Source organism: Rhinoderma darwinii, chromosome 2 (genome assembly GCF_050947455.1).
Source record: "Rhinoderma darwinii isolate aRhiDar2 chromosome 2, aRhiDar2.hap1, whole genome shotgun sequence".
NCBI classification, from domain to species: domain Eukaryota; kingdom Metazoa; phylum Chordata; class Amphibia; order Anura; family Rhinodermatidae; genus Rhinoderma; species Rhinoderma darwinii.
Genome location: NC_134688.1, coordinates 316,642,289 through 316,667,445, shown reverse-complemented (window position 1 = coordinate 316,667,445; position 25,157 = coordinate 316,642,289). Strand labels below are relative to the sequence as shown.

General features: G+C 47.0%; 1 protein-coding gene across 1 annotated transcript in view; it reads left to right on the top strand.

Moving 5' to 3' along the window:
* Positions 1–14,040: 14,040 nt before the first annotated feature.
* The window catches only part of LOC142741831 (tubby protein homolog), a 66,229-nt gene continuing 55,112 nt past the window's right edge, over positions 14,041–25,157 (top strand). The window contains exons 1-3 of the mRNA XM_075851160.1: positions 14,041–14,086; positions 14,168–14,284; positions 20,840–20,965. Coding sequence (XP_075707275.1) covers positions 14,041–14,086; positions 14,168–14,284; positions 20,840–20,965 — 289 coding nt within the window. The remainder of the gene's footprint in view (positions 14,087–14,167; positions 14,285–20,839; positions 20,966–25,157) is intronic.

Here is a 25,157-nt window from a genome sequence, read left to right as displayed (position 1 = left end):
GTGAACAACTGTCGTAGGTGTAAGAATGCAGCCGGAGAACTTCCGCGCCTAAGTGATCATCGGGGAGGTCACTTGGGCGCACAGGTATTTCCCGTAAATATGAAACGTAATAAAATCTTGCTTCCCTTTCAGGTCTCTTTTGGTGGTAGGTCTGCTACCGGCAGTGCCTTCGTGGATTCAGGGTCTTCTGCTAATATCATGTCTGTGGAATTTGCTATGTCTCTAGCTATGCCTTTGATTGATTTGCCTAAACCTGTCCCGGTAGTGGGTATCGACTCCACTCCTCTTGCTAATGGTTATTTTACACAGCATACCCCTGTTTTTGAACTCCTTGTTGGCTCCATGCATTTGGAGCAGCGCTCTCTACTGTTAATGCAGGGATTATCGTCCGATTCGGTTTTAGGCCTTCCCTGGTTGCAGTTGCATAATCCCACGTTTGACTGGAATACTGGGGATCTTACCAAATGGGGTAATGAATGCTTGACGTCATGTTTTTTTGTTAATTCTATTTCTCCCCCTGAGGAGGTGAACACGCTACCTGAGTTTGTTCAGGACTTCGCTGATGTTTTCTCTAAGGAGGCCTCCGAAGTGTTACCTCCTCATAGAGAATATGATTGCGCAATCAATTTGGTACCAGGAGCTAAGCTCCCTAAGGGTAGGATATTTAATCTCTCTTGTCCCGAACGTCAAGCCATGAGAGAGTATATCCAGGAATGCCTGGCCAAGGGTTACATTCGCCCCTCTACTTCTCCAGTAGGTGCTGGCTTCTTCTTCGTAGGGAAGAAGGATGGTGGTCTTAGGCCATGCATTGACTACCGAAGCTTGAATAAGGTCACTGTAAGGAACCAGTATCCCCTTCCTCTGATTCCTGATCTCTTTAATCAGGTTCAGGGGGCCCAATGGTTCTCTACGTTTGATCTATGGGGGGCTTATAACCTTATTCGCATCAAAGAGGGGGATGAGTGGAAGACTGCGTTTAACACGCCCGAAGGTCATTTCGAATACCTCGTCATGCCCTTTTGGTTGTGTAATGCTCCCGCGGTCTTCCAGAATTTCATAAATGAGATTTTAAGAGACTACATGGGGGTATTTCTTGTAGTGTACCTTGATGACATACTTGTGCTTTCCAAGGACTGGTCCTCCCACATTGAGCATGTCAGGAAGGTGCTCCAGGTCCTTCGAGAAAACAAACTGTTTGCGAAGACCTAAAAATGTGTGTTTGGGGTGCAGGAGATACCATTTTTGGGCCAAATCCTCACTCCTCATGAATTCCGCATGGACCCTGCCAAGGTCCAGGCTGTGGCGGAATGGGTCCAACCTGCCTCCTTGAAGGCGTTACAGTGCTTCCTGGGGTTCGCTAATTATTACAGGAGGTTTATTGCTAACTTCTCGGTCATCGCTAAGCCTCTTACGGATCTCACTCGCAAAGGTGCTGATCTCCTCCACTGGCCTCCTGAGGCCGTCCAGGCTTTTAAGGTCCTTAAGAAGTGCTTTATCTCGGCCCTGGTGCTGGTTCAGCCCAACCAAATGGAGCCATTTATCGTGGAGGTTGACACATCCGAGTTGGGAGTGGGGGCTGTCTTTTCCCAGGGTACCAGGTCCCTCACCCATCTCCGTCTCTGTGCCTACTTCTCCAGGAGGTTTTCACCCACTGAGAGTAACTATGATATTGGCAACCGCAAACTCTTAGCCATTAAATGGGCATTTGAAGAGTGGCGCCACTTCCTGGAGGGGGCTAGGCACCAGGTAACGGTCCTTACCGACCACAAGAATCTGGTTTTCCTAGAATCTGCCCGGAGGCTAAACCCGAGACAAGCTCGTTTGGCGTTATTTTTTACCAGATTCAACTTTGTGGTTACCTATAGGGCTGGGTCTAAAAATGTTAAGGCTGATGCACTGTCACGTAGCTTCATGGCCAGCCCTCTTTCGGAGGAAGATCCTGTTTGTATTTTGCCTGCAGGTATAATCATTTCCGCTATTGATTCTGATTTAGTCTCTGAAATTGCGGCTGATCAAGGTTCAGCTCCCGGGAGCCTTCCTGAGAACAAGCTGTTTGTTCCCCTGCAATTCCGGCTAAGGGTACTTAGGGAAAATCATGACTCTGCACTATCTGGCCATCCAGGCATCCTGGGTATCAAGCACCTCATTGCCAGAAACTATTGGTGGCTTTGGTTGCCTAAAGACGTTAAGGCCTACGTCGCCGCTTGTGAAGTTTGTGCTAGGTCTAAGACTCCCAGGTCCCGACCAGTAGGCTTACTATGTTCTTTGCCCATTCCCCAGAGACCTTGGACCCATATCTCCATGGATTTTATCACCGATTTGCCTCCATCTCAAGGCAAGTCGGTGGTGTGGGTTGTAGTAGACCGCTTCAGTAAGATGTGCAATTTTGTGCCCCTCAAGAAACTACCCAATACTAAGACGTTAGCTACCTTGTTTGTCAAACACATCCTGCGTCTCCATGGGGTCCCTGTCAATATTGTTTCTGATAGAGGGGTACAATTTGTTTCATTGTTTTGGAGAGCCTTCTGTAAAAAGTTGGAGATTGATCTGTCCTTCTTCTCTGCCTTCCATCCTGAAACTAATGGCCAAACTGAGAGGACTAATCAGTCTCTAGAACAATATTTAAGGTGTTTTATCTCTGACTGTCAAGATGATTGGGTCTTATTCATTCCCCTCGCCGAATTTTCCCTTAATAACCGGGTCAGTAACTCGTCAGGGGTCTCCCCCTTTTTCTGTAATTTTGGGTTTAATCCACGGTTCTCTTCCATTTCACCTGGTAGTTCCAACAATCCCGAGGTAGAGGTCGTTCATCGAGAACTGTGCACAGTCTGGGCTCAGGTTCAGAAGAACCTAGAGGCGTCCCAGTGCATACAAAAAACTCAGGCAGATAGAAAACGTTCTGCTAACCCCTTGTTTATGGTCGGGGATCTGGTGTGGCTATCGTCTAAAAATTTGCGCCTTAAGGTCCCGTCCAAGAAGTTTGCTCCCCGGTTTATAGGGCCGTACAAGGTCATTGAAGTCCTCAATCCTGTCTCCTTCCGACTGGAGTTGCCCCCATCTGTTCGAGTACACGACGTGTTCCATGCCTCCCTCTTTAAACGCTGCTCCCCGTCCTTGGCTCCCTCGAGGAAACCTCCGGTCCCTGTTCTCACCCCTGAGGGGGCAGAATTCGAGGTGGCCAAGATTGTGGACAGCAGGATGGTCCAAGGCTCCCTCCAGTACCTGGTCCATTGAAGAAGATATGGGCCAGAGGAGAGGACTTGGGTACCCGCTCGGGATGTTCACGCTGGGATATTTTTTTTTTAATCAGTTCAATTTTATTCAACAAACTTCACATTTTTACAGGTCATTGTACGTTCACATGCAGTGTATAAGCAAATTTCCACAGACCCAAGTATTTATATCCAACCAAACATTCCCTTCCCCCCAACTCCCCCTTGTATCCCCCCAGCCGGTCTTCTCGATACCACTTTTTCAATCCTATCTCCTTCTCCTCCCCTTTTCCATTCCCCATCTTACGCCTGCTCTCCGTATGTACCCCACCTTCAGTAGTCTTATACCTGAACGTGTGACCGTAGTGTCATCAGCTCCACAGAAGCATATCCAGATTGATCAATCCACCTGGCCCATTGTTTCTCAAACTTGACCTTGGACCCCCTCTTGGAGTATATCCTAAATTCCATTAGAACCTGTGAGTTAAGTGCCCCTATGATTTCTTGTTTTGAGGGTGGCTCCGCATCCAGCTAGTGCTTTGCTATTCCTTTCCTAACTTGATATAGTATTTTAGCGATTGCCAACCCTGACATCCTATCCCCCACCAAATCTCCAACATACCCTAGCAGCATTACCACAGGATCCCATGGAACCTGTACCTCAAACACTCTCCCCACTAGCTCCAATATTTCCGTCCACAGAATCCCCAACCTCCCGCATGTCCAGAACATATGGAGGATGTCTGCTTTTTCCTCCGGGCACCTAGGGCACTTGGCATCTGCTCTTAATCCCATTTGTTTCAGCACCCACGGGGTCCTATACACCCTACGTATCAGAAACAACTGCGAACTTCGTTGTGCTACATTAATGGACAAAGTACATGTTGCTGCCAATACCGCCTCCCAGTGGTCTGTTGTAATAGGACCCACATCCCTCTCCCATATAGCTTTCACTGGTGCCATAGGATCCCCCAGATGTTCCACCAATAACCTGCGATAAACCAATGAAATTAATCCTTTTGACGTTACTGCTTTTGCAATATGTTCCAACACTCCCGCGGCATGTATTGTCATGTCTACACTGGCCGCCTGTGTCTGCACAGCGTGCCGAATCTGCAGGTACTGATAGAACATGCGGGAGTCCAGCTGAAACCCCTCCCTTATTTGCTGAAAGGATTTGAGTATGCCTCCCTCGTACAACTGACTCAATCGTATTATGCCTTGCTGCTCCCACCCCTGCATCCCTTCCAATTTACCCAATTCCCCCAGATAAGCATTCCTCCAGAGCGGTGTATATTTAGTGCACTCTCCTATCCCCAGCAATTGTTTGCACTGCCACCACACCTTGTGTATGAGAAGCAGAGTGGGTCTGGTACTCGCCATCCGTTTATAGCTGTGCGCTTCCAGTCCTACCAACGGGTTCTCCCCCCCCCCCAGATATGATAGGATGCGCGCACTGGACCCCCATGTCTCTTCCTGCTCCCACCCCCAGAAATGCTGACATTGGGCAGCTAAATAATACACCCAAGCATTGGGCACAGCCAGGCCCCCCTCCTCTTTAGGCAGTTGTAACTTCTCCAGTTTAATCCTAGGTACCCCCTTCTTCCATACTAGGTCCCTAAAAAGGTTGTGCAACCTCCTGAACCAATATTTGGGGATCCATACCGGGGAGTTATGTAGGACATACAGCACCTGGGGCATAAGGATCATTTTAATCAGATTTGTCCTACCCAGAGCCGATAGCGGTAACTTATTCCACGCCTCTACTTTGGCTTTTATCGTTGTTAACAGTGGCATTACATTAAGGGACATATAATCCTGTACCTTCGCCGTCACCCTAACCCCCAAATACTTAAACTCCGTGACCACCGGTATCTCCACCTCCTCCTCCCCAGTCTGGATACCCCCCGGGTCCATGAGCATTAGAGCCGATTTTGACCAATTAATGAGCAATCCCGAATATTTCCCGAACCGCTTAATTAGGGCCATCACTAACGGTAGTGTGCGCTCGGTATCCGCCATGAATATCAGCATATCGTCTGCGTATAATGCAATTCGTTCCTCCACCCCCCCATATCTCAACCCCTGAATATGTTCATGTTGTCTCACTGCACACGCCAAGGGTTCCACCGCCAACGCAAACAACAATGGGGATAATGGACATCCCTGACGCGTTCCCCGCTCCAGCGCAAACCGATCCGATAGCACCCCATTCACCCTTATCTTTGCTGTCGGGGCTACGTATAACAACTTTACCCATTTTATGTAAATAGGGCCAAACCCCATTTTCTCCAGAACTGACCACAAATATTTCCATTCCACGCAATCGAATGCTTTAGCCGCATCTAATGACAGAATGGCTCTCCCCCCATGATTGTCCGGTCGAACTTGTAAATTCAAGAACAGCCGTATCAGATTCACCACCGTCGATTTGGATGGCATAAAGCCGGCCTGATCTCCATGTACCACCCCAGCCACTACCTTAGCTAGTCGAAGCGCCAATACTTTTGCTATGATTTTGATATCCGCCGTCAGTAGAGAAACTGGTCTATAGGAGCCCGGGAGCTGAGGATCTTTCCCCTCTTTAGGCAGAACTACAATAGTTGCTTCGTACATTGTTTCCGGGAGCCGCCCCCTATCAAAACTATCCAAAAGAGTGGCCAATAACTGCGGTACAAGCTCCTCCCCATATTCCTTAAAAACTTCCACCGGAAGACCATCCGGCCCCGGCGCCTTTTCACTGGCTAGTATCCCTATGGCTGCCTGGAGCTCCTCCAGAGATATGGGCTCCTCCAATGTCCCTCTCTCCTCCCCTCCCAACCTGGGAAGGTCTATCTCCCCTATATACTCTTCCAGCTGTTGAGGTGTGTGCTCCGCCCTAGAGGCATACAAATCTGAGTAAAACTGCTGAAAAACTTTCAAAATCTGTCCTGTATCCGTCTCCGACTTCCCCCCCTCCCCCTTAATAGTGTGTATGTAATTATTCTCCCTCTGAGCCTGCGCCATCCTTGCCAACAGCCGTCCAGTGATTTCCCCCTCCTCATAATATTGGCGTTTTAAAAACATCCTTTTGTTATCTGCCCTCTCCAACTGATGCTGTTTTAACAACCGCTGCGCCTCCACCCAATGCTTCAGTGTGTCTGGTGTGTTATCTGCTATATGTAGTCTTTCTGTCTCCGTTACCCTTTCCAACAGCGCTTCCCCTAATTGTCTAGACCGTGTTTTTACTGCCGAAATGTGCTGGATGAACACCCCTCTCAGCCACGCCTTCATCGCGTCCCACAGTATCTCTTGCGGTACCGTTCCTGAATTGAACTGAAAGTATTCCTTTATGAGGTCTAAAATTTGTTTATGATCTATCAACTTCAGCCAAAAGGCATTGAGTTTCCAGCACCCTTGCCCCCGCCCTGTCCTCCCCTCCGTCTCTACCTTCATTAACAAAGGAGAATGATCCGACAACGCTCTTTGCAAATATTCTATCTGGGCTACAAAGGGTACCGCTGCCGGTGAGCACAAGATTAGGTCTATCCTGGATAAAGACTGATACGTGGAAGACGCACAAGAATATTGAAAGCTATTTGGATGTTTATCCCTCCATATGTCCCGCCAACCCATTTCAGCAACAAGATGGCCAAACGCTGTTAAACCTCCCCCTGTCATGCCGAATTTATCCATATTAGTATTCAATACCGCGTTAAAATCCCCCATCACTAGCAACGGCACCTCCGGGTATCTCGCCAGTTCCTCCACCACTTTCTTGATACATCCGCTAGAAAATGGAGGGGGGACATACAACACCACCAACACACAATTCCAATGATACATCGTACAGTGTACCCCCACATACCGCCCCTCCCCATCCTGGAAGGAGTCGTGACATATAAATGGCACCGCCCTATGTATGAGAAGACTCACCCCCCTTGAATATGTAGTATGGTAAGAATGAAAGCTATGGCCTACCCAAGCCCTATGCATCATGGAGACTGAATCCCTAGTCATATGTGTCTCCTGTAGTCCTATCACCCTCGACTCCTGCTTCCTAATAAAATCAAATACCGCCTGTCGTTTTCTCGCTTCCCGCAGGCCCCGTACATTCCAGGACAAACAATTAAGTGATCCCATCATCCCTCAACATATCCCTACACCTCCTATCCTGTTCTCGTAGTTTTACATATCCGACCGGCTGGGTCCTCTTTCCCTCCCTCCCCTCCCCCCCTGCACCCTCCCCCGTAAACCTACCCCTTTCCAAGGGTTGGGGCGACAGAACGTATCTGCCATTACCCATAACAAGCGTCGGCAGGCCAACTCCGCCCACCATACATTCAACAATACCATAACTCGTTATTCACGTTTCCCGCGTAACTGACCATCCCTCCCGCTGCCTTTTCCTTGCAAATAACCAACCATCCCTTCAACATTTCGGTACCCCTCAATGTCCATAAACACATTCCTCCTCTTCCGGTCTTCCGCGTTCACCGCAACAATGCCCTCCAACTCCAAGTCCAAACATGACCAGGAACCCTCAATGCCATATCTTGCAATTTTTACGACACCTGGTTCAGTCCCGCATCCCCAGCCTCCTTTTATCAGCCGGTCTGTTCCGGATCAGCGCCGTCCTTCTGCCTCCGCCGGTCTCAGCTGACTTTCATGGCTATCCAACCATCTAACCGCTTCTCTCGGTGTCTCGAAAAAGGAAGTTGTGCCCAACGCCACCACTCTCAGGCGGGCAGGATACATCATTGAATATTGCACTTGTAACGACCTTAAGCGTCTCTTTATATCCATGAACTGTGATCGTTTCCGTTGTACTTCCATAGAGAAATCCGGGAAAAAGGACACTTTCACCCCATTAAAGGAGATGTCTTGACGTTCTCTAGCTTTCCTCAGGATCTTGTCTCTATCCTTGTAATGTAAAATCTTTATCAGCACCGGTCTCGGCGGCCTTCCCGGAGGGCCGGGTCTGGTCGGCACCCTGTGCGCTCTCTCCACCGCAAATAAAGGGGTCAATTCCTCTCTGCCAAATGTGTCTATCAGCCACTTTTCAAAGAAATCATCCGGATTCGCTCCCTCCACTCTTTCTGGAACCCCCACTAGGCGAACGTTATTCCGTCTCAGCCGATTTTCCATGTCGTCTGTCTTAGCCAGCAATGTCGCCACTGCCTGCGAATGTGCTTGTACATCCTGCTTTATGTGAGGAATCGCGTCCTCCATGTCTGAGACTCTCCCCTCCACGGCAGTGGTGCATTCCGCTACTTTTTGCAGATCGTTCCTGAGCAGCAAAATGTCCTCCTTCAATCCACCCATCTGGCTTGCTAAGGTATTAAGGACCATAGAATTTTGCTTCACCGCTGCCAAAATGTCCTTTAAGGAGGGTTCCTCCTTCCTTGCTCCACTTTTCCCTCCAGCACCTGGCTGATCCTGCATGGCGCCACTCATCTCCTCCTCCTCCTCCTCACTTCTCATGTCCCCCGCCAAAGGAGAGTACCTGGATCCATAAGATGAGCCTCCAGCTGCCTGATCTCCAGCCGACTTTCGCTGCTGTGCAGCCGCCCCCCCTGCTCTCGGCGTGCGGGCGAACCTCTCCAGCTTCTCCACTACTTCCTGCCGGAGGCCTCTATTGCGGCCCTCCTTCTCCTCGGCGACATCTTGAGCGCGGGACCCGGGACTCGCTGGCGGCGACTTCTGCTTCTTTGAACGCGTCATTATGGACGGGCACTAGTGTTCCTCCACCTCTAGACTCTGGTAGGACCCTGGGGAAACTGTTTTCCCCGAATTTTACGGGATATATGGACCTTATAGGATGAATACAGCAGGAGCTCCGGTCACACACGTCCTCTCACATTCACCGCTAGGCCACGCCCCCCCTTCACGCTGGGATATTGGTCAGGAGGTTTCATCTTCGTTTCCCCAGTAAACCAGGTCCACATAGAAAGGGTCCGGTGGCCCCTCATAAAAGGGGGGGGGCACTGTAAAGGATCTGCCAGGCACAGCTTCGGGGTCAACGCCCATAGATAATCAGTCTGCACCTGCTTCTATGTCTGTGAGACTGACTCCATCTTCCACCACTCAGGGTGGCAGGCTTAGGAGTGGGAGAAGCTATCACAGCCTGGCCAGACGGAGCTAGCTCCCGCCCTCTGTCTATTTATACCTGCCTTTCCTGTTCCTCCTTGCTTGTGATTCTTCTTGATTGGTTTCCTGGCCCTGCTGCAGCTTCTTGTTCTATTTGTCCTTGCTTCATATAGACCCCGGCTTGCTGACTATTCTCCTGCTCTGCGTTTGGTACCTCGTACACTCCTGATTTGACTCGGCTTGTTCACTTCTATTGTTGCTCACGGTGTTGCCGTGGGCAACTCCCCTTTCTCCCCCTAGCTCTGTGTACCCTTGTCTGTTTGTCTGTCTTGCACTTATTGAGCGTAGGGACCGTCGCCCAGTTGTACCTCGTCGCCTAGGGCGGGTCGTTGCAAGTAGGCAGGGACTGAGTGGCGGCTAGATTAGGGCTCACTTGTCTGTCTCCCCACCCCCGTCATTACAGGTTCTTTCTCTCCTTCAGTCCTTGTTGAAATGAGAAAAAAATTATCTAAACCTACATTTTCTTTGAAAAAATTTAGATTGTTATTTTCAGGGCCTACTTCCAATAATTTCTGCAAAAAACCTGTGGGGTTAAAATGCTCTCTATGCCCCTAGATAATTTCCTCAATGGGTGTAGTTTCCAAAATGTGGTCACTTGTAGGGGGGTTTCCACTGTTTTATCCCCTCAGGCACTTTGCAAATTTGACATTGGCTCCGCAGACCATTCCTGCTAAATTTGAGCTCCAAAAGCCAAATATCGCTCTTTCCCTTCTAAGCCCTGCCGTGTGTCCAAACAGCCGTTTATTACCACATATAGGGTATTGTTTTACTCGGAATAAATTGCTTTACAAATTTTGTTGTGCTTTATCTCCTTTAGTCCTTGTGGAAATGAGAAAAAAAATCACTAAACCTACATATTCTTTAAAAAAATGTAGATTTTAATTTTCACGGCCTACTTCCAATAATTTCTGTAAAAAACCTATGCAGTCAAAATGCTCACTATACCACTAGATAATTTACTTGATATGTGTAGTTTCCCAAATGGGGTCACTTTTGGGGGATTTCCACTGTTTTGGCGCCGCAAGAGCCCTTCAAACCTGACATGGTGCCAAAAATATATTCTAATAAAAATAAGGCCCCAAAATCCACTAGTGTTTTTAAGTCGGCGCAGCACTTCTTGCTGGGTTAAGCAGGTGACGTTTAATGGAGAATTTGTATATCCCGAATCATATTGTCTGACATTGGATTTTCCTGTGTAATTACAGTAGAGAAGCAGGCGTTTAATAGATAGGACTTTTCCTCATCCTCACCCAGTATTACACCCAGATGATTTTTGAGAGGGCCAAAACTTTCAATTTTCAGTTTCTTATTATTTATGTATTTGAGAAATATTTTTGGGTTATTTCTACTTTCTTTGGCAATGAGTCTCTGTTTGAATCTTTGCAGCCTTTGTCTTTTACACAACTTATTTTTTTCTTTATAGTTATTTAATGCCTCGCCACTACCATCCTGCTTTAGTAGTTTGAACGCTTTCTTTTTATCATTTATTGCCCCCAATGTGCCCCCATATGAAACATTTAAAAGAAACAGGATCCTGACCTGTCCACAGAGTTTAAGGCAGCACAGAGTATTTCAGGAGATGAGCACGGCCGGCCACGGGAAGCCGGTCGTTTTTCCGAGCCGTGCTCCCATTATAAAGTATAGGAGCACGGCCCGTAAAATAAAAAAATAGAACATGTTCTATCTTTTTAACGGCACGGGCACCTTCCCGTGAGAAAACGGGAAGGTACCCGTGGCTAACAGAAGTCTATGGGCCCGCTATTTTGGGTCGTAATTACGACAACGTACAGTTACTGAGTCGTGCGGTCGTAAATAGGTCAGATCTTATTCCAACCTATTTTACGTTTAGAATGGTGTATGAAATGTCAGTTTAAGTAAATCTCCTCCAGTGACTTTAAATAGGGCCTGGGATGCAGCCTTTGTCAGAAATCAGTTTGTGAAACCTCTCAACTGTTAGGTCTGACCTAGTCAACTGTAAGTACTATTATTGTGAAGTGGAAGTGTCTATAAGTAACAACAGTTCAGCCACAAAGCTGTAGTCCGCACAAACTCACAGAACAGGTCTGCCCAGTGCTGAAGAGTGTGGCATGTAAAAACCGTCTGTTGCATCACTCACTACAGTGTTCTCCATCTGCATTGCCAAGTATCATATGGAGTGGTGTGAAGCAGGTTACCACTGGACTCTGGAGCAGTGGAAACATATTCTTTGGAGTGATGAATTTTGTTTCACTAACTGGAAGTGTGATGGACGAATCTAGGTATGGCAGATGCCGAGAATGCTACTTACCGTAATGCATAGTCCCTAATGTAAAATTTGGCGGAGAAGGGATAATGGTTTGGGGCTGCTTTTCAGGGTTTGCGCTAGGCCCCTTATTTCCAGTGAAGGGTAATGTTAATGCTGTAGCATACAAGCACATTTTAGACAAATGTATGCTTCCAACTTTTTGGCAACAGTTTGGGTAAGGCCCTTTTCTGTTCCAGCAAGATTGTATCTCTGTACACAAAGCAAGGTTCATACACTCCAAAATCTTGTAGAAAACCTTCCCAGAAGAGTAGAGGATGTTCTTATCACAAACAGGGACGCCATCAGGAATTTCAGGGCCCCATACAGCTAAATTGTCTGGGCCCCCCTACCGTGGCACCGCCAGTTAACAATACTCCGTCCAGCACCATATCACGCTCTTTGTGTGATACGTAACTAATAACTTTTTATTTGGCGGAAAGATTTTGAAGCCTGCCACCATGACAAGGTAGACTCTTTTGGCAGGGCCCTACTCTACTCTAACGTAAAAATATATAGACTTTAATCCTTTTTCTGCAGATTTAATGAATATAATACTTAAAGGGGTTTCCCAGCCCCTAAAAATTTATGCCCTATCCTCAAGATAGGACATCAATAGCTGATGGGTCGGGGTCCAAATACCGGGACCCCCACCGATCAGCTGCTTTGAAGGGAGTGCAGCGCTTGTACGAGCGCTGCTTCCCCTTCATTTCTACTTGCTCACTGTAGTTCTACAAAGTTTTAAACGTTAGGGTTAACGCTTATTACGTTGAGCGTGACATCAAGATGTGCTTGATTGCAGCATGAGACTGCTGAGCAACTTAAATACAACTTAAATACACCCCAGCTAGACTCACATTGGAGCTGCTGCTTACTGGTTAAAAAGCAACCATTCAGTAAAAAAAAAAAACTCATTAAAAACGGCAAAATTATTGTTAACCTACCTGCTGGCCTCCCTTACTTGCTTCTGGCTCTGCTTCCTCATTCCGGTCCCCATTTTCCAGAATTCAAGATGGCTGCTACTGTCTCAGACTTGCATATAGAAATCATTGCCTGCCAGTCTGAGACATGCCCCCACCTCCTTCTCTGCTCTCGGAAGGACTAGCACCGATGATGTCAGCGCTGTGTCGATCTCTTCTGACACTTTTCCTGCTGAGTTCTTGACAGGGGTTCCGGCTGCAGCAACATCCTCACTGACAGCGCGTCAGTGGAGGATAGAGGAAGACAGCACCAGGGTTGTCATGAATCATCTTCTGTATGTATGTATATCATTGTATGCTTGTAACGGTCTTATATGTTTTTTTAAAGGTTTCCGTGTCTTGGACTACGTAAGATCGTCGTGGTATCAAATTTTTACCAATAAAATGGTCAAAGCGGGCTGTAGGGGGGTTAGTTTATTTCAATAAAGTGTTTTTTATATTTGTTTCAACTGCATAACAGAACTAGTAATCGAGGTGTCTGACTGACACCTCTCCATTACAATCGCTAGGGCTTGGTGTCAGTTAGAGGTGTGCTATGTCCACCTTTGGCTGACACAAATCCCTCCAATTACCTCAGTACCCAATGCACCAGGGGTACTGGGAAGAGGTGAGAACCATAATAAGCGGCCCAACCAACGTAATGGGCAGCCGCAGGCCGGTGTTTTTAAGATAGGAGGGGACCAATAGCCATGGACCTTCCCATCCGGATAATCAGTCTGCAGCTATTGATTTTCTCCATGTTTTTTTTTTATATATATACTTTAAGTATTTATAGCATAGTGTAATGCCTTTCTTAAAAAAAATAAAAACAATAAGTAAATTATATAAACAAAAAAACATGTGGGGTCCTCCTATTTCTCTATCCAGCCAAGAAAAACCAACTACTGCAGTCTGAAATTGTCAGGAAGAGAAGGTCCATGGCTATTGGTTCCGTCCCATCCTAAAAACACCAGCCTGCGGCCGTCCCAGAGGCCACCCATCACATTAGATGGGCCGCTCCTGATAGTCCTTGGCTCTTCCCAGTACCCCTGGTGCATTGGGTACTGGGATAATAGATTGGAGGGGTTGGTGTCAGCCAAAAGTGGACATAGCACACCTCTGGCTGACGCCAAGCTCTGGCGATTGTAATTGAGAGGTGTCAGTCAGACACCTCGATTACTAGTTCTGTTATACAGTGGAAAAATGCATAAAAAACACTTCATTGAAATAAACTGCCCCCCCTACAGCCCGCTTTGACCATTTTATTGGTAAAAATTCGATACCACGACGATCTTACGTAGTTCAAGATACTGAAACATGTAAAAAAAAACCACAGACAATAAAACATATAAGACCGTTACCAGCATACAATGTGATATACTTACATACAGAAGATGATTCTTGACAACCCTGGTGCTGTCTTCCTCTGTCCTCCACTGATGCGCTGTCAGTGAGGAGGATGTTGCTGCAGCCGCAGACCCTGTCAAGGACCCAGCAGGAGAAGTGTCAGAAGAGGTGGACACAGCGCTGATATCATCGGTGCTTGTCCTTCCGAGAGCAGTGAAGGAGGTGGGGGCATGCCTCAGACTGGGAGGCAGCGCTCTCCACATGCAAGTCTGAGACAGTAGCAGAAATCTTGGATCCCGGACAACTGGGACCAGAACGAGGGAACGGAGCGGGAAGCAAGAAAGTCAGGCCAGCAGGTAGGTTAACAATAATTTTACACTTTAATTCTTTTTTTTTTTTGTGTTCATAAGAACGAGGGTCCCAAACCCCCAAATCCTCCTCACTGCACTCCCCACAGTGAGGGGGACATTGAATTGAGCGGCGGTCAAGCGTGCACGCTTCCATTTCATTCAAAGTGTATGGGAATGACAGAAACAGCAGAGTACATGCTTGACCGCCGCTCCGTACAAGCTCCGCCTGCATGGGAGTGCAAGTTTTATTTTACGCAAAATGCCCAAAATGTAAGGCTGGTTTCACACCTGCGTTCAGCTTTCCGTTATTCTCCTCCGTCAGAGCAGAACAACAGCAAAATAAGAAGCGCCTGTTCCGTTGCACAACGGACAACACCTGCCGCCAACTAAACCCATTGACTTTAATGGGTTTTGTCGGATTTCCGTTGGGGTGTCTGTGGTTTTAACGAAAACAATAGGGCAGCATGCTGCCCTATTGTATCCGGTATTCTTGGTCAGATCTGCAACGCAGATGTGAACAAGGCCTAACACAAAAGTTTTGTATTTTTTGAAGCTGGTTCACAAAAAAAATTACAAAAAATTAAAAATTCTACTGGACCAACTGCCTATTTAGAGACAGGCAGCAGCTCCAGGAGCTCATCATAAGGGACACACTAGGCGGATATGCTGAGTAAAACTACACAGCTTATCCACCCCGGTAGCCGCAGGGAATTCCGCCAGCAAAAGTGCACCAAATAGTGGTGCAGGTTTCGTGAGGCATGTCCACTGCGGAAATCCTGCAGGGAAACAAAAAGTTGACTTACCCCGGCTGTAGTCTAGGCGATGCGTCCCTCTCTTCTGAACGTAGCCCCGCCTCCTGGGATGATGCTATAGACCATGTGACCATTGCAGCAGTCACATGGGATGAAACGTCATGACAGGAAGCCGGGCTGCGCTAAAAATAGAGGATCGCGTTGCCTAGACTACGGCCGGGATAAGTCTAAATTTTTTTATAAATTTTAAATTAAAAAATCCTTTTTTTTTCTCAATTGTGATTTTTGCGGCAGAATTACAGCATTTCCGCAACAAAGGAGCAGCGATTCCGCAGAATAAATTGACATGCTGTGGCTTAAAAAAACACACTGCAGGTAAAAAAATTTCGCTGTGTGTGGATGAGATTTGTTCACATCTCCTCCGGTCTGCTGCTACTGTTATACGCTGCGGATTTTCTGCAATGAAATGTGTTGCATAAAATCCGCAGCGTTCATGCCTAGTGTGTTCCTACCCTAACAATAAGGCCCAGTTCACAGAGTTTTGGGCCTTGATATTGACTCGGACAATGCGTCAGAATCAGCGCAGAAAAAGTCCAAAACCGCCTTCCATTGATTTCATCTGAAATCAATGGGAGCCAGTTGCGGAAAAAATACAAAGCAGCACGTCCTTTCTTGCCGCGGTTCCGCCTCTGACCTCCCATCAAAATCAATGGGAGGCAGAAAATGCATTTTTCACTGCGCTTTCTGTCGGCGGTCCTCAATCGCAAAAAACGCAGCAAAAAACGTGGCAAGATAGTGTGGGCAGGTCAAAATCTGCCTCAAAATTCTTTAAGGAATTTTGAGGCAGACTTTTTCTGCCTGCAAAATACTCTGTGTGAACAGGGCCATACATAATCAGCACTTTCAGACACTTTACTCACTGTGTCAGAAGAGCAGCTGGCTCCCACTCCAGTCCTTGTTGTCAGGCGATGTCTTCCAGGTCCAGTCCTTCACCTCCATGCTCCAGAAAATGTCGGGGATCGTAGAACGCCTGCCGACGTGCTGCAACTTGACTCCTCCCCCTCTCCTTACGCAGTTACGCTCTGGAGGAGGAGGAGGCCCAGGTGAGTTGTGTGTGCAGCGACGCTCGCGGGTGCGTGTGGTTGCACGTGACCGCTCGTGGGTGAGTACGGGCGTTCGCAGGTGCGCGCGGTAGATCGCGGGTGCGCGCAAGCGGTGTTTGATGGCCGGGCACACATGACGAGAGGGGGGGCTCGCAGCTCACGACTTTCTTTTGGTGAAAAGAACGGGCCCCATTGCAGGAGCCTGTTTTTTTTCTACCAAAGGCAAGTCTCGGCAGTTGCCGGGCCCACTTTCAATTAGGTTTGGACGGGCCCCTTACAGCAGTACCCCTTAATTCCTCCCTGATGGCGGCCCTGGACACAAAAGAGGGCCCAACTCCATATTAAAAATTTGATATTACCTTTATTATTGTCTATTAAATGTTATATACTAAAGCTCTTACACTTACTTTCTGGCAGCACATGTGAGCATTTCATTTGCCATTGATTAAATAAAGATTATAACTATTATCTGATTTCTAATATATATTAATTCATCTTATATTTATCTATCTATTTATCTATCATATCCGCAGCATGAGTGGGCCCAGTATATTTAATAGTATCTGCATCCTCAGGACGCATATACTATTGAATACTATGGCAGAGCACTATGGACAATATGGCTCTGCCATTTACTACGCTATAGTCCGTTCTGCTTGCAGCGAATCAGGCACAGGAACAGGATCTCTGTACAGGCTTACGTGATGACGTCACTGGATCACGCCGGCCTACACAAAGATCCCGTCGGCTTTGTGGAGCAGCTCCGTTTGTCGCAAGAACAGTACCTAGGTGAGTACAATGTTTTTGTGTTATTTGTTTGGGGGTAAGTGTCTAGAGGGGGCAGGTGGGGGCTGTATGGCACTATCTACAAGGGAGAGGAGGGGGCACTATCTACAAGGGGGAGGTGTGGGCACTATCTACAGGAGGGCTGTGGGGCACTATCTACAAGGGGGGGGGTATATGGTAGAATCTACAGGGGGGTTGTATGGCAGAATCTACAGGGGGGCTGTATGGCAGAATCTCCAGGGGGCTGTATGGTAGAATCTACAGGGGGGTTGTATGGCAGAATCTACAGGGGGGCTGTATGGCAAAAATCTACATGGGGACTGTATGGTAGAACTACAGGGGTGCTGTATGGCAGAATCTACAGGGGGGTTGTTTGGCAGAATCTACAGGGCGGTTGCATGGCAGAATCTACAGAGGGGCTGTATAGCATAATCTATGGGTGGGCTGTATGGCACAATCTACAGGGGGGCACTATCTACTAGGGGGGCTGTGTGTGGCACCCAGGGGAGGTGGGCCCAGTCAAAAGTTTGCTAATGGGCCCAGTCTTTCCTAGTTACGTCCTCCTCTCAGTGATATGCACGTGCTTTGGAGGCATTGGTATATATTATACATATTATATATTATTATATAATTTCCTGCACTGATCCCCACCCATCCTTTTTGATTGACAGAATACCATTTTGAGCGGCATGTAAGGCAGTTCAGGTGAAGTAGGATATGAATATTGAAAATGTGGGGTAGCAAAGAAGGGGAGGAGTAGGTGTGGATTTGACTATTGTGTTAAATTTTCAAGCAAAATGTGGGAGAATGCGCGTAAGTGAGAGTATAACAATGACATATTTAGAGCAATGTCTTTAAGACTGTCTAACCATTACAGCAGTTTGAAGGGGAAAGAGACGGTGACAGATTCCCTTAAGGCTGGGTTCACACGACCACATTAACGTCCGTAATGGACTGACGTATTTCGGCCGGAAGTCCCAGACCGAACTCAGTGCAGGGAGCCGGGCTCCTAGCATCATAGTTATGTACAACGCTAGGAGTCCCTGCCTCTCTGCAAGACAACTGTCCCGTACTGAAATCATGATTACAGTACGGGACAGTAGTTCCACGCAGAGGCAGGGACTCCTAGCGTCATACATCACTATGATGCTAGGAGCCCGGCTCCCTGCACTGTGTTCGGTCCGGGTCTTCCGGCCGAAATACGTTCCGTACATTATGGACGTAACATGGTCGTGTGAACCCAGCCTTAAGGGTATGTTCTTAAAGGCAGAAAAATCTGAAGGAATTTTAAGGCAGATTTTGACCTGCTTGTACTCTCTTTGCCACGTTTTTTGCAGAGTTTTTAGGCCACAGACATTGAGTGCCGCAGGAAAAAAATGCAGGGAAAACCGCTTTCTCTGCCTCCCATTGATGTTGATGGGAGGTCAGAGATGGAAACACCTGAAGAAAGGGCATGACGCTTCTTTTTCTAGCGACGTTTTTTTTTCCGCTCGCGGGAAAAAATCGCCTCTGCCTCCCATTCGGAATCAATGGGATGAGTTTTTAGACGTTTTTTGGCATGGTTTCTGAATCAAAAACAGCACCAAAATTCAGTGTGAACTAGGCCTAAGGGTATACTTAAACGTGGCAGATTTGTTACAGAAATTCCTGAGAATGAATATCTGTTCCATACATTTGTAAGCAAATGGCTTTCTGCTAGCCCCATTCAGTATTGTTTAGGTATGCATATGTGAAGAGTTTTTCATTTTCGTTTTTGGCCCACAAATAAGCGGTTCTTTAGTTTTACAGAAAATCCATTTAAAGATACAAGGTATCTGTTAAAGGCGTTTTTGAGATTAGAAAAAAAGGATATGTTTTTTTCCAGGGAGAGTGCCACAGTGTGGGTGTTGCTGGCATTGAAATTCCGCTCCATTCAAGTTAGGGCAGATACAGACGGACGTTGCGTTTTTGCGCACGCAAACAACGCTGCGTTTTGCGCGCGCAAAAACCATTTGACAGCTGCGTGTGTCATCCGTGTCTGATGCGCGGCTGCGTGATTTTCGCGCAGCCGCCATCATAGAGATGAGGCTAGTCGACGGCCGTCACTGTCCAAGGTGCTGAAAGAGCTAACTCTTTCAGCACCCTCGACAGTGAATGCCGAACACATCCTATCGAAAAACCTGTTGAAAAAAAAGAAAAAGTTCGTACTTACCAAGGAACTTCCCGGCCGTTGCCTTGGTGACGCGTTCTTGGTGACGCGCCTCTCTTGACATCTGGCCCCACCTCCCTGGATGACGCGCCAGTCCATGTGACCGCTGCAGCCTGTGCTTGGCCTGTGATTGGCTGGAGCTGTCACTTGGACTGAATTGTCATCCCGGGAGGTCAGACTGGAGGAAGACGCCGGGAGTTATCGGTAAGTCAGAACTTCGTTTTTTTTTCTACAGGTTCATGTATATTGGGATCGGAAGTCACTGTCCATGGTGCTGAAACAGTTTAACTCTTTCAGCACCATGGACAGTGACTATCTCCTGACGTCGCGTACCGATAATTTTTTTGCCGGGTTCGGTTCGCTTGTCCAGCTTCGCTCATCGCAAAGACACTCCGTTTGGATGGTCGGAAACAGAAAAGCACGTGGTGCTTTTCTGTTTACATTCATCCTTTTGACAGCTGGTGCGCTGTTTCAGTCGGTTCGCACGGAAGTGCTTCCGTGCAACCTGCGTGGTTTTCACGCACCCATTGACTTCAATGGGTGCGTGATGCGCGAAATACGCAGAGTTATTGAACCTGTCGCGCTTTTTGCGCAGCAGACAAACGCTGCGCAAAAAGCACGGACTGTCTGTACTGCCCCATAGACTTGTATTGGTCCATGCCTGCCGCGTGAAAACCACGCGGCCCGCACGGACCGAATACACGCTCGTGTGAATCCCCCCTTAATGGGGCTAAGCTGCAATAGCAGACACAGCCCATAGACAGGAGTGACACTATTTCTGGAGAAGAGAAAAAAATACCCTTTTTTCTTATATCAGACAAATTAATAAACTAGATCTTTGGAATTTGAAAAAAAATAAAATAAGTGAATGGTTTAAAGCTGTTTATCCATTGCGAACTTTGATGGTGACATAATTATGTCTACCACTACTACCCAGCAGTTTGTAGTTGAAGAGGACCCTCTGATGCAGAGGTGCGTAAGGCAATGCCCTAGCCTTCAGTGAAACATTCAACCGTGCCACTGAATTCTTATAGAGGACCTGTCAGCCCTCCTGACATGTCTGGCTCAGTAAATATTTCACCATGAAATAACAATGCTGGAGTATCTTTACTTATAACTCTGAACTGTGCCATTCCTTTTGATATTGCTCTTGTAAAAGGGGCGTGTCCCTACACAGTCTGGCACTGTCAGTACTGATTGGACAGTGTTACACTATGTGGAGACACACCACCAACTGGTAACACCCAGTTGTTAATTTATTCATACATTTCTAGGAGGAATGACAGGGGAATGGCACAATGCAGAGTTCTAGGAAAAGATTCTATAAGAATTGTTATACTACGGGGAATACAAGTATTTCCAAAAACAGACATGGCAGGGGAGCTGACTGGTCCTCTTTAAAATAAAAAAATTAAAATTATTTTAATCTTACGCAACTAAACTGCTAACAAATTCTGCATATAAAATTGTAACTGAAGTCAATTTGGAAAAATATTTTTTTTAAATCTAAACTATTTCTAAAGTTGCTTTGTTTATTATTTGGCATACATTGGAAACATTTTTTAAAAAATCAGTTGCAAAGCGTTGTACATACCCTCTAAATTATATCAGACTGCATGAGTATAAAAGCATGAAAATATTTCACACCACTTATTCTCTAACTAATAATATCTAGTTAATAACCTATAATTACTTGTTACTACTTTACTAATTTTGTTTTCACCTTATACAGCGACAGAAAGTAGTGATAAAGAGTCTGACTCCAGTTCAAAGCCTTTAAAACCAACAAAGAAAAAGGCAACTACAATGTTTCAGTCTAAAGGCGAAACGCCTAATGATGTAAAAGAGAAGAAAAAAGGTATATTGTGTGGTATTAATTACTGCATGTCCACCGCATTTTTTGTAATTTTTTTCTCAAGCAAATGTGCATTATCGAACATATACAGACACCTCTTTGAGACGACTACCCAAAATTGCCCAAAAAAATCTTTTATAGGTGTGTCCTCTCGAAGAAAAAGTATACAGAATATTTGTTAAAGTGTTTAATGCAGTTAGCAAACATGCAAAGTACATGAATAAACATACATGATAATTAATACAGTGAGGTCAGGTGACTGGACTGTGCCAGCCCGGGAGTGGACCAGTCCAGTCACCTGACCTGAATCACCTGACCTCACGTCACTGACTCTGGTCAGGTTACCGGACTGGTCCACTCTTGTTCCAGAACGCACCGACCTCACTCAGACCGCCGCCATACTTGTCACGGTGGCAGTGTGGTCTGTCAGGTCGGACCGGACCAAATGATCTCACGGGCCTTATACGGCCCGCGGGCCAGACGTTCCCCAGACGTTCCCCACCCCTGGTCTATGGAGATTGCATGGCTGTGTACTTTTTTATACACCTGTTTGCAATGCGTCTGTCTGAAAGAGCTGAACTAAATAATTAAGAGGGGTATTTACATACTTTTGGCAAAATAACATGCCAGTGGCAAAGTGCAGTAAAATAATAAGTGGCAGCTATAAGGTTTTTTTTGTATGGTTATAGTACATATAACTCAGTCTTCACCAATGGTGCACCAAATATCATACTCAGTAGGGTTGTCTCACAAAGATAACCATTTTTTTTTTATTATGCCCTATTAGGATTGAGGGGAACTCACCGTCCAGGATACCTTTCTATGAGTCATAGCACTGGCGTAGCTATAGGGGTCGCAGCGGTCGCAATTGCGACCGGGCCCCGAAGCCAGGGGGGCCCACGGCCCCCCGCACCACATCAATAAAAAGTTACTATAGTAACTCGGGCCGCGGGCCCCTGTTACTATAGTAACATACTTTACTTACCTTTCTGGTTCCGGATGGCAGCGGAGGTCCTGACGTCAGGCGCTGTGCGCAGCGCATGACGTCACAGCGCTATGCGCCGCGCAAAGCATCGAGACGACAGAACTCCCGCCGCGGCCGAAGAGGAAGGTAAGGTTAGCCCTGACTGGCGGGGTCCGACTCCCGGGACCCGCCAATCAGCTGTTTTGAAGGGGCCGCAGCACTCGTACGAGAGCTGCTCCCCTTCATTCCTGTCACACTGTGAATCGGTGTCGGCGATTCACAGTGTGAGCGAGTAGTGAAATGAAGGGGAAGCAGCTCTCGTACGACGCTGCGGCCCCTTCAAAACAGCTGATTTGCGGGTCCCGAGAGACACATCAACTATTGATGGCCTATCCTGAGGATAGGCCATTAATGTTTAGGGACTGTACAACCCCTAAGCCTACGATGTAGAAGGCTTAGGGGGCCTATGAGACAGGATCACAGATTGTGTGATCCTGTCTGATGGGCCCTGTATCTAAGCCAATCACATGGTAGGCTTAGATACATGGCCCCAATGCGTGATCTTGTCTGCTGGGCCCTGTATCTAAGCCAATCACATGGTAGGCTTAGATACATGGCCCATGCGTGATCCTGTCTGCTGGGCCCTGTATCTAAGCCAATCACATGGCTTAGATACATGGCCCATGTGTGATCCTGTCTGATGGGCCCTGTATCTAAGCCAATCACATGGTAGGCTTAGATACATGGCCCATGCGTGATCCTGTCTGCTGGGCCCTGTATCTAAGCCAATCACATGGTAGGCTTAGATACATGGCCCATGTGTGATCCTGTCTGATGGGCCCTGTATATAAGCCTACCACACTGTAGGTTTAGATACAGGGCCCCAGCACACAGTAATCTTATACAGTATAAGATTACTGTCTGCTGGACCCTGTATCTAAGCCTACGTTGTGGTAGGCTTAGATACAGGGTCCCACAGACAGTATCACACATGGGCCCTGTATCTAAGCCTAACACACGTGTTACTAATCATTTTTTCTGTGTTTTCTTACAGGTTCGGTCGTTGGACTACGTCGGATTCCAGGACTACTTCGATGACAGCTTTTTTTTTATTATCAATAAAATGGTTAATGAGGGTTGTGTGGGTTTTTTTTTTATTTCAATAAAATATTTTTTCTATGTCTTTGTGTTTTTTTTTAAACTATATTACTACCGCCTTAGTAATGGCCACCGGCTGATTGACAGCATCCATTGCTAAGGCGGGGCTTAGTGTTAGCCGGTGCAGAGGCTAACACTAACCCCCTTTATTACCCCGGTATCCACCGCCACCAGGGGTGCTGGGAAGAGCCGGGTACTATCCAATACTTGACCATCTGTAGTGACGGTCGGCCACTGGGGTGGCCGCAGGCTGGTATTATCAGGAGGGGTAAGGCCAAAAACAGTGGCCCTTCCTACCCTGGTGATGCTAGGCTGCTGCTGCTTTATTGTATCTGGCTGGTTATGAAAAATGGGGGGGACCCCACGTCATTTAAAAAAAAAAAAAAATAATAATTGGAAAGAACGATGTGGGGTCCCTCCCAATTTTCATAACCAGCCAGATACAACACAGCAGCAGGCAGCATTACCAGGGTGGTAGGTGCCACTGTTTTTGGCCTTCCCCAACCTAATACTACCAGCCTGCGGCCACCCCGGTGCCTGCCCGTCACTACAGATGGTCGGGTACTGGTTCGTACCCGGCTCCTCCCAGTACTCCTGGTGGCGGTGGGTACCGGGGTAATAATGGGGGTTAGTGTTGGCCTCTGCACCGGCTAACATTAAGCCCCGCCTTAGTAATGGAGGTTATCAATCAGCCAGCGGCCATTACTAAGGCGGTAATAATAAAGTCTAAAAAGTACAAGCACATAGAAAAAATATTTTATTGAAATAAAAAAACAACCCTCATTAACCATTTTATTGAGAATAAAAAAAACGCCATCATTGAAGTCCTCGAATCCGAAGTCCAACAACCAAACCTGTAAAAAAGCCACAAACACACAAAAATAATCCGTAACACATAAAGAAACAAAATTATTATTCTTACCTATCCTGGGTCCAGCGCTGGAGCCGCAATGTCAGCGAGCTGAGCCCTGTATCTAATCCTATCATGTGTGATACTGTCTGCTGAGCTGTGTATCTAATCCAATCATGTGTGATACTGTCTGCTGGGCCCTGTATCTAATTGTTTCTTGTGTGATACTGTCTGCTGGGCCCTATATCTAATCCTATCATGTGTGGTACTGTCTGCTGAGCCACTGTATCTAATCCTATCATGTGTGATACTGCCTTCTGAGCCACTGTATCTAATCCTATCATATGTGGTACTGTCTGCTGAGCCACTGTATCTAATCCTATCATGTGTGGTACTGTCTGCTGAGCCACTGTATCTAATCCTATCATGTGTGATACTGTCTGCTGGGCCACTGTATCTAATCCTATCATGTGTGATACTGCCTTCTGAGCCACTGTATCTAATCCTATCATGTGTGATACTGTCTGCTGAGCCAATGTATCTAATCCTATCCATAGTTTATAGGGTCGTAGTGCTATAGATATGCTATGCTGTCTCCTATACACACATTTTTTGGGGCGGACACATATGTATTGGGGCTATTTCCCCTGACATTTTATGCCCTGAGGGTATGTTCACACGGCAGCGTCTGTTACGGCTGAAATTACGGTGCTGTTTTCAGGAGAAAACAGCACTGTAATTTCAGCCGTAATGGCATGTGCAGGCGTCTTTCGCTGCGTCCATTACGGACGTAATTGGAGCTGTTTTTTTATGGAGTCCATGGAAAACGGCTCCATTTACGTCTGAAGAAGTGACAGGCACTTCTTTGACGCGGGCGTCTTTTTCACGCCGCCGCCGTAAGACCCATTCAAATGAATGGGCAGATGTTTGCCAACGCTTTTGAGCCGCATTTTCGGACATAATTCAATGCTAAAAAACCCGAATTACGTCCGTAAATAGGGTGTGTGAACCCAGCCTTAGTTACGCCCCGGCTGCTAGTGCTGCATTGTTGGGTCACTTAAGAGACCCAGCGATGCAGCTGGAAGTTGCGGACCGTCCGCCATGAGAAGTTTGCGGGGGGGGCGGGGGTAAGAATTTTTGCATCGGGGCCCATGAGCCTTTAGCTACGCCCCTGAGTCATAGCATAGAGCCACTGACAAAAAGCAACTCTTGCTCTCATGAAC